The sequence below is a fragment of the Haliotis rufescens genome, unplaced genomic scaffold (genome assembly GCF_023055435.1).
Source record: "Haliotis rufescens isolate VD_foot unplaced genomic scaffold, xgHalRufe1.0.p SCAF_19, whole genome shotgun sequence".
Classification (NCBI taxonomy): domain Eukaryota; kingdom Metazoa; phylum Mollusca; class Gastropoda; order Lepetellida; family Haliotidae; genus Haliotis; species Haliotis rufescens.
Genome location: NW_025963879.1, coordinates 10,292,027 through 10,308,774, shown reverse-complemented (window position 1 = coordinate 10,308,774; position 16,748 = coordinate 10,292,027). Strand labels below are relative to the sequence as shown.

At 42.3% G+C, this 16,748-nt stretch overlaps 1 protein-coding gene across 3 annotated transcripts in view; it reads left to right on the top strand.

The window, feature by feature from the left end:
* LOC125381653 overlaps nt 1-16,748 on the top strand; it is a 63,063-nt gene that overhangs the window by 8,813 nt on the left and 37,502 nt on the right. Inside the window, exons 1-3 of one of the 3 annotated variants that reach the window (XM_048398848.1) lie at nt 236-1,020; nt 10,101-10,284; nt 16,469-16,541. In XM_048398848.1, the coding sequence (XP_048254805.1) occupies nt 848-1,020; nt 10,101-10,284; nt 16,469-16,541 (430 nt within the window). In that variant the 5' untranslated portion in view covers nt 236-847. Of the gene's footprint in view, nt 1-235; nt 1,021-1,286; nt 1,951-10,100; nt 10,285-16,468; nt 16,542-16,748 lie in introns of those variants that run through there. The other 2 variants (XM_048398849.1, XM_048398850.1) reach the window with 2 other exon arrangements.

The following is a 16,748-nucleotide window of genomic DNA, read 5'->3' as shown; positions in this document are numbered from 1 at the left end:
TAGATACTGAATGCTATAGCCTTGGAGATTCGTGTGTCGGATTAATTATTAATACACTACATTAATATGTTGTCCTTCTGTGTATGAACACAAAAAGAAACATTTACAGTAATTGCTCGGCCGTTCTATCCTACAAGAGAAACTTAGAACAGACTGGACATTTGATGATCTCAGTTTGTCTGTGTGACACGAAGTCTAGTGAGGCCTGATGGTGTCAGCTGACACGAAGTCTAGTGAGGCCTGATGGTGTCAGCTGACACGAAGTCTAGTGAGGCCTGATGGTGTCAGCTATATTGAATACAATACACACAGTGACTCTTGAATAGACTGCCGCTTTGGGGCTACGCAGCAAATCAACATCGTTATGAATATCATCAATGCGACTGATTGAACCAAGCATGCAATAGAAGGATAGCAGTGCAAAAAGGACATTACATTTTATACTATATGTTTTTATACACGAAACCCTAATTGGTTTGTATGGAAGACTGTAAGCGTTATAGTTGAAAGAAAGAATGCAGATATTGAATGGTTTTTGTCAAAGAAAGGCACCAGAAATTGTGAACAGAACCATAGTGAGTATCATGACGGTGCTATAATGCAATTTGTTGACATTTCAGTGAGTTTTGGTTGACTCATGCGATGGCAGTAATTAAGGCCCCTAATAGCTGGCTAAGTAGAGAGTAGGTCATATCTGAAACACGCGTTTAACGTGGGGTCACGCAGAAAGAAGGCATCATATATGTGACATAAACATCTGAGACCGTCATACGGAGTTGTCCATGGACTACACTCACGATATTTCGCACTATTGTAAATCATAGACTTTCTATGATCATAAATCGAAATGGGATCTATGCACGAGGGCTTATTGAGAGGGGCCCAAGGGCTCCTTACTACGATGTACAAGGACGTGTGGGAGGTGCCGGGAGTTCGGGAGGAGGAGCAGACGGCAGGGGAAGAAGAGCAGACGGCAAATGGGAAGGATCAGACGAGAGACCAAGATTCGGGTTTTAGCAGGTAAGATGTGACGGGCATAGCTGGTAAGTGGTTGGGAAAGTATAGTTTACATTAGGCAAAAAACGTGAGATTAGGGCCAACATTTTGCCATGACCCATAGTTCGGAGTGTGTACTTATATACCTGCTGTAGATTTATGAGTATTTTGGAGAGGCAGCGTGACTTGTGAGGGCAGAGCGTGATTGCTACAAGACGGCTACCATCACACACTGAAGTGGCTGTCGGCGTGTAGCGAGTTCACCAACACCATATATACTACATTAATTGCTAATTCGCGTGAACATTGTCGAAATGGATGATTGATGAAGTAAGGGAAACACAATGACACCTACTGGCAGTAACTGCCACCATTAGGTTGTTCTTAATCAAGAAAGTCTCATTGCTTTGCGATCTTTACCAGACGGGATGGAGAAATATCCGGTGTTGAACATCAGTAATGAACTGTGACACAGAAGAAGGGCCAGGAGTAACGTGGTTGTAGTCTGGTTCGCGAGATCGTGTTGTCGCCATGTGGGGAAGCTGTTGGGGAGAGGCCATAGGACACATATCACACACTGGAGCTATCCTCAGTCGAGAAGTGCTGACTGTCATTTATTCGTAACAAACAACCATAGTCAAATTTGACTATAACTTTCGTATGACGAGCCAGTTTTACACAGATGTTAACAATCTTATGAAGACATATCCACTCATTTGTTAATACTGTTATGACCGGACACACATCTTAGAAGCGGTACATCAGTGCAACAGTTAACACCAATTGAGAGGAACACAGTATCTAGAATTCCTGTTTTGTGGGTACCGACTGGACACTTGGATCAAGACCGACCATCGCTCCACCAGGAGCCATGCAGGACAGTGTGAGAGATGTTTATAAGCAACACTGGCCATTCTCATCCTCGAACATGCGCAGTAAGAAGGAATTTCAGAGGTATATATTTAACACTGATAATGATTATACAAAGTAAAGTTTAAAGTTGAGTTATTGCTGCTATACAATAATGTAGACAAATAGTAATTGTGGATCTACAGTATTAGAGTCAAAATAAAATAATATGTAATGACTTCAGGCAAAAAAAAACACGGGTTCGATTCCCCACATAGGTACAATGTGTGAAGCCCATTTCTGGTGTCCCCCGTCGTGATATTGCTGGAAAATTGCTAAAAGCGGCGTAAAACTATAATCATATGAACTTTCTGTGCGAGGAATCTGGATCTGACGATGATGGATTGACAATTTAGTACATGTTTCGGTGATTATTCAGGCAATACTGATGTGACTATCTAACCACAAGGAGCACAATGGGCACAATCTTCATCTGCTATTGATGGATTTCTTCGTTTAGCTTCAATCGTACAGAACGTGTCTCTACAGACAATTATTGTTTGGTGTAACAGCAATTCTTCATTTTTTTTATTCATGTTGTATCTTGTACTGGCTTAGAATTCAATTCCTTTCTTGACGAGAAATTCTTATTCTAATTGATAATATAAATAAATGTGTTTTACATTGGTGAACGCTGGCAATCTCCGGGTGACAGTCACACCCAGCTGAAGCAAGGAGAACACTGTAGGTGTGCGCCAATGTGAGCGGGTGACAGTCACGCCCAGCTGAAGCAAGGAGAACACTGTAGCTGTGCGCCAATGTGAGCGGGTGACAGTCACGCCCAGCTGAAGCAAGGAGAACACTGTAGCTGTGGGCCAATGTGAGCGGGTGACAGTCACACCCAGCTGAAGCAAGGAGAACACTGTAGCTGTGCGCCAATGTGAGCGGGTGACAGTCACGCCCAGCTGAAGCAAGGAGAACACTGTAGGTGTGGGCCAATGTGAGCGGGTGACAGTCACACCCAGCTGAAGCAAGGAGAACACTGTAGCTGTGGGCCAATGCGAACGGGTGACAGTCACACCCAGCCCAGCTGAAGCAAGGAGAACACTGTAGCTGTGCGCCAATGCGAGCGGGTGACAGTCACACCCAGCTGAAGCAAGGAGAACACTGTAGCTGTGCGCCAATGTGAGCGGGTGACAGTCACACCCAGCTGAAGCAAGGAGAACACTGTAGGTGTGGGCCAATGTGAGCGTGTGACAGTCACACCCAGCTGAAGCAAGGAGAACACTGTAGCTGTGCGCCAATGTGAGCGGGTGACAGTCACACCCAGCTGAAGCAAGGAGAACACTGTAGCTGTGCGCCAATGTGAGCGGGTGACAGTCACACCCAGCTGAAGCAAGGAGAACACTGTAGCTGTGCTTCAATGTGAGCGGGTGACAGTCACACCCAGCTGAAGCAAGGAGAACACTGTAGCTGTGCGCCAATGTGAGCGGGTGACAGTCACACCCAGCTGAAGCAAGGAGAACACTGTAGCTGTGCGCCAATGTGAGCGGGTGACAGTCACACCCAGCTGAAGCAAGGAGAACACTGTAGCTGTGCGCCAATGTGAGCGGGTGGCAGTCACACCCAGTTGAAGCAAGGAGAACACTGTAGTTGTGCGCCAATGTGAGCGGGTGACAGTCACGCCCAGCTGAAGCAAGGAGAACACTGTAGGTGTGGGCCAATGTGAGCAGGTGACAGTCACGCCCAGCTGAAGCAAGGAGAACACTGTAGCTGTGCGCCAATGTGAGCGGGTGACAGTCACGCCCAGCTGAAGCAAGGAGAACACTGTAGCTGTGCGCCAATGTGAGCGGGTGACAGTCACACCCAGCCCAGCTGAAGCAAGGAGAACACTGTAGCTGTGCGCCAATGCGAGCGGGTGACAGTCACACCCAGCCGAAGCAAGGAGAACACTGTAGCTGTGCGCCAATGTGAGCGGGTGACAGTCACACCCAGTCGAAGCAAGGAGAACACTGTAGCTGTGGGCCAATGTGAGCGGGTGACAGTCACACCCAGCTGAAGCAAGGAGAACACTGTAGCTGTGCGCCAATGTGAGCAGGTGACAGTCACACCCAGCTGAAGCAAGGAGAACACTGTAGCTGTGCGCCAATGTGAGCGGGTGACAGTCACACCCAGCTGAAGCAAGGAGAACACTGTAGCTGTGCGCCAATGTGAGCGGGTGACAGTCACACCCAGCTGAAGCAAGGAGAACACTGTAGCTGTGGGCCAATGTGAGCGGGTGACAGTCACACCCAGCTGAAGCAAGGAGAACACTGTAGCTGTGCGCCAATGTGAGCGGGTGACAGTCACACCCAGCTGAAGCAAGGAGAACACTGTAGGTGTGGGCCAATGTGAGCGGGTGACAGTCACGCCCAGCCGAAGCAAGGAGAACACTGTAGCTGTGCGCCAATGTGAGCGGGTGACAGTCACACCCAGCTGAAGCAAGGAGAACACTGTAGGTGTGGGCCAATGTGAGCAGGTGACAGTCACACCCAGCTGAAGCAAGGAGAACACTGTAGCTGTGCGCCAATGTGAGCGGGTGACAGTCACGCCCAGCCGAAGCAAGGAGAACACTGCAGCTGTGCGCCAATGTGAGCTGCCTGTTCCACAAAGACAATTATTATAATATAATAACACATTGTATGCTTTCTCTGACAAACGTGCTTCCTGTATTCACAACAGGGATATAAGGCGATAGACACAATTTATAATGTATTTTTAGTATATGATTAATCTTCAATAGAATATCTGCTGTCGTATGCATTTTTTTTCTGATATAGGTAGTCTTTGCGATGGATATCACATGGTAAAGGTATTCTTTACATATGGTATACTCTGATATAGGTATGTAGTGGGTTGGATCTTATGGAATACTCTGATGAAGGTATTCTGAGATGGATGTGATGTGATTTATGTTGATAAGGGAATTCTGTAAAATGGATAAAGTATGATATTCTGTGAGATGAATATTTTTAGTATATGCTGAAGGTATTCTGTGAGATGGATATGTTATAGTATCTGCTGAAGGTATTCTGTGAGATGGATATGTTATAGAATATGGTGAAGGTTTTCTGTGAGATTGATATGTTATATTATATGCTGATGAAGGCATTATGTAAGATCGATATGTTATATTATATGCTGATGATGATGGCATTCTGTGAGATAGATATGTTATAGAATATGGTGAAGGTTTTCTGTGAGATTGATATGTTATATTATATGCTGATGAAGGCATTATGTAACATCGATATGTTATATTATATGCTGGTGAAGGCATTCTGTAAGATCGATATGTTATATTATATGCTGGTGAAGGCATTATGTAAGATCGATATGTTATAGAATATGGTGAAGGTTTTCTGTGAGATTGATATGTTATATTATATGCTGATGAAGGCATTTTGTAAGATCGATATGTTATATTATATGCTGGTGAAGGCATTATGTAAGATCGATATGTTATAGAATATGGTGAAGGTTTTCTGTGAGATTGATATGTTATATTATATATGCTGACGACCGCATTCTGTGAGATGGATATGCTATATTATATGCTGATGAAGGCATTCTGTAAGATGGACATGTTATATTATATGCTGATGAAGGCACTCTGTAATATAGATATGTTATAGTATATGCTTAAGGTATTCTGTGAGATGGATATACTATAGAATATGGTGAAGGCTTTCTGTAAGATGGATATTTGTAGTATGTGCCGATGAAGGCATTCTTAAAACAGATATGTTACAGTATATGCTAAAGGTCTTCTGTGAGACAGATATGTTACAGTATATGCTAAAGGTCTTCTGTGTGATAGATGTATTATAGTATATGGTGAAGGTCTTCTGTGAGATGGACATGTTACAGTATATGCTGAAGGTCTTCTGTGAGATAGATGTATTATAGTATATGCTTAAGGTATTCTGTGAGATGGATATGTTACAGTATATGCTGAAGGTCTTCTGTGAGATGGACATGTTACAGTATATGCTGAAGGGCTTCTGTGAGATGGATATATTATAGTATACGCTGAAGGTATTCTGTGAGATGGACATGTTACAGTATATGCTAAAGGGCTTCTGTGAGCATGTGCTGGTAGAAGCGTTGTGTGATTACAATAGATCAATATACACTGAAAAGGTATTGTGTGATAATAATCGTTTATGAAGATATGGTTGTACTGTGACTTGTATATCGTACATGGAAGACTAAGATTGACATCATCTGTTCTGTATAATACTCCTAATACTGGTTTGACAGCACAACCCTGTTTCAGCGTATGAGCCTCCACCACTGACACTGCCTGAAACTCTTTTTTCAAGTACATTTTTTTATTCTTATTTCTGTTACCAGATTCTTAAGCCTGGATCTGCACACAAGCAATATAAAAGAATTATTATTCGCTACAATGGAATCATTAGTGTTGATTGACTACCATCAGGTGATGTTTTAATTCTTAACAATGGCATACTTTAATCAGTTTTCAGAATCTAAGATTGTTCATATAACTTCAAATTTAGATGGGAAATATGCCAAGCTGCACGCATATCTTTTCTTTTACTTGTGATTTCTTTGGTTTTTTTGCCACGCCGGATCCGAAAATAGATTTTCATCTGTTCTACGCAAGGTAATTGTACATTATACCTCTCCACAACGCCATGACAGCTTTACCACAACAAGTGATACACTTTCACGTTTATGACAGTTTTGTTCCAATAAGACCAAGTCCCAGTGTCGCACGACCCTCTTGTTCATTACGAGTGTTGTCATAAACATCTCGTCGGTGGCCTAGTCACGTCACTAACAACGCGTTGCTATTGGTAATTACAGATGCACGTTAACTGCTTATAAACTGCACCTACAATGTATACCTTTCGCATGTATTATAAATTAAAATACGGTTTTTAGAAATATTAATGTATTTATTAAGATGAGTTATGTTATTGGGAAGATGCTATGACTGACCTTGACCACTGCAGTTTCCAAGGCATTGCAGCGCGCCAATGTAGGCAATGGCGAAACACATATTGGCTAAAAGATCCGGTTTGCAGCCACATTTGAAAAAGGAGTCGTTCTTAAATCTAGTTCAAATAGTCTAAATGTCACTGTATATGTACGAATGGTGCTCAAGAAGTTCAGATTGCAAGGATTGTTTCACTGGCCCCTGCAAAAACCCAAACCTCCATGTTTGATAAACATGGGTCCCTTATATGCCTGACAACCGTCAGTTTCACATGGAATGGCGACATTGACTCAAAGGTAATCTCATCAATACGAAACTCTCAAACGTTTACGATAAAAGGAGATTATGAAATATCCAGGAAAGGTCCCTTCTCAAGGGGTAACACAGAGACGGAACCACAGGCTACATGTAACCAAATAGAATTCTTGTCACTCTCATCTTTAGACATAAGTACCCCCTGACAATATGTAGTCTCGTGCACATTCATTGTCAAAGCGAATATGACGTATTTCATTTAATAGCTTCGGTATACTGGCAGTTTTGAATACTCCCAAAAGTATATTTGAGTTAGATGTTGCCGTCATAAGAAATAGGTGTATGTATATTTCTGCATTTACTCTGTACTGATACTTATTGTATATGTGTGGTACGAACAATGTTATTCAATTCAAAAGACTACGAAGTCTCACGACAAGAAAGTACTACACACAGACAAGGCTATAAGAAAGCATATCTTTTTTATGGTCGAAATGGGGAGGACATTTCCCAAATCGTGCCCACCAATGACAAAACTATATCCGATGCAATTCCATTTTATGATTGTACCACATGTTCCTGTGGTTTATTTTTTCAGGTCAAAAAATGAATTTCGTTTGCATAGTGTTTTGTTACGGGTGCCACCGGTGGGGCAGGATACGCTCACCTTTTTGCAAACACATGGTATCATCACTAGTTGGTAGTGATTTTTAAAGAGTCGGAGTCATACATGTATAATGAACTCTGCTTTTAGTAAACATTTCTCAATGGAAATGGTTTCTGTCGCTTTTATTTCGAAGATGACTGCCATAATCATTTCAGTAATGGTTAAAATGTTAAATTGGTTTACTTCTTGGAAGGTACAGAGGAATGTTTTAGACTTGTACCAGAACGCGTATCTTTTAGTTCTATTCATGGCCAGCACGATTAAGTACAGTGGTTGAGTTCTTCAATTTCGTATCTTCGTATCTCCGCGTTCTGTTGCGAACACGCGAAGATGCGATGAAGTGACGCGACGGGATGAGTTCAATGAAAGAGTCTTTTGTAAGCTGACATACACGACTAAACGTCCAGTGCAGTGAGGGTGTCGCTACAAACAGCAGTAGAAAGTGTGCAGTATCAGATGGCACACGCGTCTGTAACTCCGTATTTAAATACCACGATATGTTTACATGACCCGATCATTTTAATCGTTTTATCGCAATTCCACGCTTTCTTTCGAATATGTACAAATTTGTTCATTTTGGCAGAGGGACATAATACAAAATAATGCAAAAAACAATCTTTGTGAAGTTATAGAGTGTATATGACTGGCTTGCATGCAACGTGACTCCAGGTGTCTGGAAACCATTGAATCTGTTGAAGAAGGAGATACTTGTTAACTGATTACAATTACTTACATGACGCGTTGTATGTTGCGCGTATGCGAATGCGTCGATGAATGGGGTTAATTAGACATAGTTCGTTTTTTGTGTCCTCTCACAATTCACCTGTTTCAAATGCTGCTTTTTCTGTAATATCTGATACAATTATAGTACAGACAGGGTTAGCTTTTACACAATCGGTGATGTAAATATAGCAGTGATGCTTGACTCCGACAAAGCTAACATGGACCTGTTCGTGTCGGATACAGCCACAGAAATTTCATCCACCTGTTCGTGAAGGATAAACCTGCAAATAAATGGCAGTCCAGGAACAATGCAGAAATTCTGCATCTTCCAATTTATTCTCTTTCATGAAATAGCATGTTAGCTTAATGCCCGAAGTGATGCACGTCTTGGATATTCACAACTTTGGTGAATCCCGTGCATGCCCACGGGTATAGTGCTGATAAACCTTAAAAACATAGTCAGGGTGAAACTGGGATTCAAAACTTACGCCTTAGACGAATGGGCTTCCTTCCAAAATATGAAACAATAAGCAACATATTTGTCAAGGGGAAATAATTTCGTCAAACGAGGTAAACGAAAATATATTTGAAATTGTGCAATTGCCGATTCTAACCATACACAATACAATAAATCCTTTGAGAATGATACACGTGTACAACGACACCCATAACTCCACCCCAAGTCACCACTGCCTGTTTTACGCTACAGAACATTTAACTATATAGTGCAGTGGCAGCTAGGATTGGCAAGGACAGTTGTTTTTCATGTCTATTTCATGTACTCTGTAATCACCCAACCTGTCTTCATTGTAAACACGCTTTTATGTGTGTGTCAGGTTTAAGCAGACAGTTAGTATTCATTGTGTACATTGAGTGACAGCTGTCTATTGCGGTGAAGACCCGCAACCAGATGAAAGTAAATTCTTCATTAATCTTTTCTCAGGGTAGAACGGTTCTAGACTATGACGCAAGTATGGTTAACTTGAAAGAGAATTTAAACTTAAGCTGTTATACGATTTGTGGCCCTGGTTGCGGATGCATGTCTAAGTTTGGTTTATGACAACGATTCTCGACCGGGGCTGAATCCTCTTATTGTTAAGCCCCGATGAAGGATAAATCTCCTCAAATGGCCATGCAAATCGTCCTTGGTCGCGGTTCAAATTGATCAGGTAATGAGACTTTGAGGTTGTGTTCTTCAGGCCATGTTAAACATACTGCACTGCCACGTTGATGACAAAGGTTCACTCACAGGTGCTCGTCTTGTTGATGGGCAGATGTCAGAAATTGAACTTTCCAGAGTTTTAGCACACAAGTATTTTTTCTGAAAATGGCAAGATTCTTGTTGGCGTACATATTATACTTGACTAAGACTGCAACAACACAAAACGTCTTTACAGTGATGTATTGCCTGTGCCCCCGACCCGATTGTCTACTGCAGGGAATGGACTTTCTACAATACTTTGGTCCAAAGTGCCTGACAAGCACGTGCATATGTGACACACAGCTTATGTGAAGTGGCAAGCCATCATCCCTTCTGCAAAATATGGCGACACAGCGTGATACTAGTTCGTCTCTTCTTATCTATCGATGTTTTAAATCCCGCAGACCCCCCGTGGTTTCCCGCCCTAACTCTGTCACCAAGCGGAAGCGGACGACACAGCGATGTCCTTTGCCCCTCACACCTGCACCGCAAGCAGACGACACTCGGACAGATGACACTTTCAAGGCAGACGACAGTTTGCAGAGAGTGGACATGGCTACGAGAAACGGGTTTTCACAGCTTAATATGGTGAGTAAATGATGAAGGATAATGTTAAATGTACATTCAGTTCAATCTGGTCCTGGTCCTGGACGTGGATCCAAAACATTACCGGAAACCATGAAGTGAACGAAACGTACGAACCAGACTCTTGAGTACTATAGGGAATTAGAATACCTGCACTCCTTCAATAAACTGTCTCATATAAACAATACATAAACCCATATTGTAGTTTGTCTGCGAATGAACAAAAAAGACTTTATGTTTACGGGATTAAACAAGACAATCAAGAGTATATCTGGCACAGATTATTTAGGGAAGATGCTAACAAACTAGTGTTTGTCACAGCAAAAAAGGGGAAATGAACAGCTGTTTTCATTAAATACCTTTTTCATGACATGTAAACATACACAGTCCATGTACACAGCGCACCCAATACAATATCAATACTTAACACGATTTAACATGCCTTTATGAGCAGTTGTGTCTGTACTTAAGTCGGACCTCGGAGTGTTATCTCTGAAATTTATTCTGCAGAAAAATATCCCCTGGCTATAACGTCCCATATTATAAGCTCAATAAATACTTCAGTAAACACAGAGGCCGGGGAATAGATGGCGGGTATCTGTAAAGACATACTTGGTAGCTTGTGGCAAACACAATGAAGTTTGCAAATATATTTCAATCGTGTGGAATGTAGTGTCTAGCTATATGGTGAGGTGTGGTGTGGTCTGGTGTGTAGTTTGTGGTGGGTGCGTTGTGTGGTGCGGTGCTTGGTGGTGTGGCGTTGTGCTTGTTGGTGTGTGGTATGGTGTGTGTGTGTTGTAGTGGGGTGCTTGGTGGTGTGTGGTACGGTGTGGTGTGGTGCCTAGTAGTGTGTGGTATGGTGTGTGTGTTTGTGTTGTAGTGGGGTGCTTGGTGGTGCGGTGTGGTGTGATGTGGTGCTTAGTGGTGTGTAGTATGGTGTGTGTGTTGTAGTGGGGTGCTTGGTGGTGTGTGGTCTTGTGTGTGGTGTGGTGTGGTGCTTGGTGGTTTGTGGTGTGATGTAGAGTAACCTTGTGTAGTGTAGAGTAGCGCAGTACATCATAGTGTAGGGTAATGCGGTGTGTAATGTATGGTAGTGTACTGTAGCACAACGAAGCATAATGGGGCATGTATTGAATGATGACAACCTTCCAATAAAACCATTTGGAAAACTGGGCCGACGAATTAACTAGACAAATTGCCCTGCTTGTGTTTGAAGTTGATTGTATGTATGGAGATACTACCTCAACTCTGTGTATATGAAATGAATTATCTTCATCACAACACAATGAGAAAACCCTGTCTCAGTTACTGGTAATAAATCCCATGTAATACGGTCATTGTTGCTGTAAGAACCAAGGCTTCTGGTAAAGTCGCATGTCAAACAACGCCACTATTCTCCAAATATAGAAGATATGAATTGAATTGGAAGTCTGTTTATCTAAAGAATGCTGTATTACGGTAGAACGAAGACCTCTTATCGCCGAATGGAGCTTTTAATGCCAGCTGGTGATCAGCGTAAACAGATCCTGCCTTGGCGTCGAGGAACCAGAGGGGGTGTTAGCCTGCACACCCCACCCCCCCCCACCCCCCTTCCCCCGAGGGGTCACGGCCCTCGAATACAACAATTTAACCATCTCATCTTTAGACATGTTTTCAACACGAAGAATGAACAAATGTACCTTCCCCCTTTTACAACTAAATCACGATTCCACTACATCATAAGCATGTCAATTAGTGATAACACCAGGTGTTCGCGAATGGGTAAGTGTATCCTACCCCACCGATAGCCCCCATCACAAACACATGCAAAGGAAAGTCAATTGTTCAAGACAAAAACACGGGAAAGTCAAAATAGGGAATTGCACTGGACACTAGTTTAGTCACTGATGCCTCAAATTTTGTCTACCACATAAAATGTTGAAAGCTTTACAAGGCCTTGAATGTATTGTGACCCTGATGAAACAACGTTTAAACAAGAGTCGTATGACGCTCTTTGAAATCTTCGTAGAAAGAGCATGCTCAAAAGTTGTGAAATCTAGACACCATGCAAAGACTTGAGCTGCTGGAATATCTACCAGACATACATGTAGTTTTCCTTTATCACTCTGAATCTTTGGGCATAGATGAAGCGGTTTCACTGGTCTCTTTCGTTTCTAGCTCAGGTACAGTTGAAGGGAATTCGCTATTTGACCTTTATTGAACGATATCAGATCATCGGTATACTTGTAGCTGAAGTTCAACTTCTTGGCCATATTCCTGTATTTTTATATTACCAATACGAGCATAAATTCCGATTCATATGCATAAAGAAACAGATCAGCGAGGAGGGAATCACACTTGCGCCCATGGAGATGCCTACTTCTTATGCCCAGATGTCACATTGATGTTATCTACGAAGAAGTCCAGCATTTCACATATTGTTTTGTCAGTAAACTTCAGATGACATTTTATTTCATTTTTAACAAATTGTCCCGAAGGTTTGAAAATGCAGATGCAACAATATATGGTCACCACATGCAGTAACAAATACCCAAATGGATCAAGAATTGAAGTTGAAGATTTTTTACTCAGTTAACATAGTGGCCTTACATATGGCATTATTGGATATGTCACTATTACTTCATCAAACAAGTTCTTTCATCAAAAATTCAATGGACTGATGCATATATGTAATGGTTTGGTAAGAAAAAAATAATTACAATATCAAATGTCCGCTTCATTCATCGACATTAAGACATTCAAATATTGTTGACGGTTTCCCGCAGTTACGTCACTGCTATGTTTGACAATCTTATAAAGTGTATGCATATATACTGAACCAAATTAAAAACTTCACAATCCTAAAATTTTAACATTTTGACCAGTTATCATTGTGGGCCCTTATTGTCTATTTAAACAGTAATGGCCACGTATTGTCTTCAGATAACACCCGTTTTTGTGCAGGTGAATCGATCAAAATCATGTGCACAGTACTATAGTGGCAAAAGTGGTTTTTCACGTGCAACTGGTTACGTGGCCATAATACCGCACGTGTTTTCAGCCATACTTGTTAGCAGTCATTAACAAAAAAGAAAAACACAAGAAATCAAAAGTCTTTACGGCCATTTGTCATGCCACGCCTTCCAAATGTGCAACGTGAACGTGCCATCGGCATGTTGCAGACGGGAACGTCCGTAGCTGAAGTTGCAAGGACAATGGGTTGTAGTCGACGGACTGTTTATGATGTACAGACGCGTCTACAGCAAACGGGTACCACCGCTGATCGCCCTCGGCCAGGTCGACCACGTGTGACGTCACATATATAGGATCGTCAGATTGTCTTACGTCACCTCCGTAACCGATTTTTGTCGGCTACATCAACCAGAAATGAACTGTTTAGGGGTAGACTGAGTGCGCAAACTGTTCGAAACCGTCTGAGAACTGCTCACCTTCAAGCACGACGGCCATACTGCGGGCCGATTCTGACTCAATTACACAGACGTCAACGTCAATTGTGGGCACAGCGACACTTACGATTGACTCAGAGGAATTGGAATCAAGTCGTCTTCAGTGATGAATCCCGATTTAATCTTCGATTTGCTGATGGTAGGGCGAGGGTGTGGAGGCGCCGTCATGAACGTTACGCCCAGTGTTGTGTACAGGAAGTTGACAGATTCGAGGCGGAAGTGTCATGGTGTGGGGTGCTTTCTGTGGCAATGCACGTTCCAGGCTTCTTGCTTACCGCGACCAGGTACTGGCACCAGAACTTCTGCCTTTTATGGCAGCACATGGACCCGGTTTGATCTTCCAACACGACAATGCCAGACCCCACAAAACAATTTTGACAAGGAATTTCCTTCAGAATGCGGGAGTCAACGTCATGGACTGGCCGTCAAGGTCTCCCGACCTCAATCCCATCGAACACGTCTGGGATGCTCTTGGCAGAAGTCTGCGCACTCTCCAGAATCAACCACAGAATTTGCAAGATCTTGGCACCATTTTGCAGCAACAATGGCGTCGTCTTCCCAAGCATGTGTTCACAAGCATCACAAGGACCATGCGGAGGCGTTGTGTGGCAGTTGTCAACGCACATGGTGGCAATACACGCTACTGAACTTGTGTGCCATCAGATTCTCGTGCTTGGGACTTATGATTTAAACTGTTGATGTTATTACCGAATACCAAATTAGGGTTACCGCCGTTAAGTAAAATCCTTCGTTGGACATTAATGATTATAAATTTCCTTCTCTGATACATTTGTCTGTTGTATATCATATATGGGATTACTTTTAAAAATGTGAAGTTTTTAATGTGACTCAGTATATATATATATATATATGTGTGTGTGTGTGTGCGTGCGTGCGTGTGTGTGTGTGTGTGTGTGTGTGCGTGTGCGCGGCCTCATAGAATGTACCATGACGCTGATGGTAGAGTCAAAGTGGCTACATCAGACCTGCAGAATGATATCGCTAGGGTCTCGTTGTTCATTACAACTAAACACAGGACGTAAGTGCGCTTTTGAGGAGAGGGTAACGGGGTACGGTTTGGTTCATTACGTTTTTTCGATGCGTGATTATGGTTTCACTGTCAAATATTTAAATATTGAGTTTGCATGTATATATGACCTCCCTGGTTTATTCTTAGTTAGAAGTGGTCAATTATTGATAGAAGTGTATATCAGATCACTGTGTACAAGCCTTGAACAGGTCAGTCTATTCACCATTGGCAGAAAGTTGAATGAGCAACTTGATTCAACTAAATAGATAACGGGATCGTGGCATGTATATCCCACGTGGCAGTGTCATTATAGACCTGGGTTTCCAGGACGCCAAACCCAGTACCCCCTTTACATCTGTAGCATAAATGTCCCAGTCGTCTAAGGTGCTGTCATAGGCTGTGCTTCAGAACTGCGTCCCTTATGCGTCATGGGTTCTGATCCTAGATTATGTTTCTAGGTTTGTCAGGACCATACCCGTACTCGTAGCTTTCACCAGATTTGTAAACGTCTCCAGCATCACTTCGGGCTTTCCTCGAACACACAGCTGTTACTCCATGACAAGACCGAAACACTGTTCAAAGCGGTGTTACCACAAACTCATTCACTCGTCTTACAATCAGTACCTGCCGATAGAGAAACTCAGATCGGAACATTTCGTAAGACAAAGGTGTTTTTTACACTGTTAAAAATATCTATTTTGAAACAATAGACCGTGACATATATTCAGCGACACAGTAGCTAAATTCACCTTTATATGCTGATGTTTCTGTGACTACCAGTTCTCCGCAGACAAATGTCTGTTGTTCAGGTGTTAGGCAGCGAAATGCTAATCAGAGTTCAATATTGTCAATTTGACACCCTAGTCTTTGCCTCCGCTTCTCTGATCAATCATATCAATCACTAGTAGATCGATAATCGATATCTGGATTACCCGTAGATGTCAGACAAGAGTGAAACTGAGCTTGTACACGTCTATACAAATAAGTGATTGATTGGATATTGATCTGTATTGAAAGATCCATTCTTACTGAGATTGCGTAAGGTGGCATGAAGGGGGTGGGAGTCTGGGAGGAGAGAGATGTTAGGGGGTGGGTAGGCTTGCGGTGGACGTGTATACAGTGTGTGTGTGTGTGTGTGTGGGGGGGGGGGTATTTATAACAACAATCAGACTATTTCTGAAACCACTTCAGTGGCGGTACGAGAGTTACACACGTGAAAGAACAGTTGTGAATAAATGTATCTGTGAGCTGATCGACAGGCGATCATGTAGTAGTGTTAAAAACAGCACTATGCAGTGTGGTGATAAGACACTGGGTATGGGGCATGCATGTTCGCGGGATAGCGGTTCTGAAATATGTAAATAAATAATATTATCACATTAAAATCACAGTACAAGCTGACAATAAATCATATTTCTTTGATCTTTGATATCATTTAAAGTAAATCAAAATTCCTAACTTATACACTTGTACATTGTTCTGAGCACTCAAACTATATATGTTGCTTTGATAAATTAAGACATACATCCAGTTCCGTTCCTTAGGTTTATAGCCGTTTCTGTAAATGAGACACTCTATAAGAAAGGCTAGATTAAAAAGATCTTGGTTTCTTGGTCAAATAAAATACATCACCTGTCTAAAACTTTAGAACCGTTTCTCCCAAGAAGCTAGTTAGCACTACGATACATTAACCGTGTATTTTATATTATAGAATACCTTGCACCGGCTTGGCTGGTCACAGGAGGAAAGTGGGGACACAGGTCAAAACGAAATTAAAGATGACGGTAAGTGCATTTGCTGACTGGCTAGTCGATAATGTTTCTTCTAAATCTGGTGATGTAGATTTCAACACACCTGTAGCTCACCTGAAATGTTCAAGTGAGCTCTCTCGTCTGTCGTCTGCCTGCCCGTCTGTCCATCGTAAAGTTTTACAATTTCCACATCTTTTTTGAAACAACAAGTCTATGAAGCTTTTTAGGCAATTTCCCACC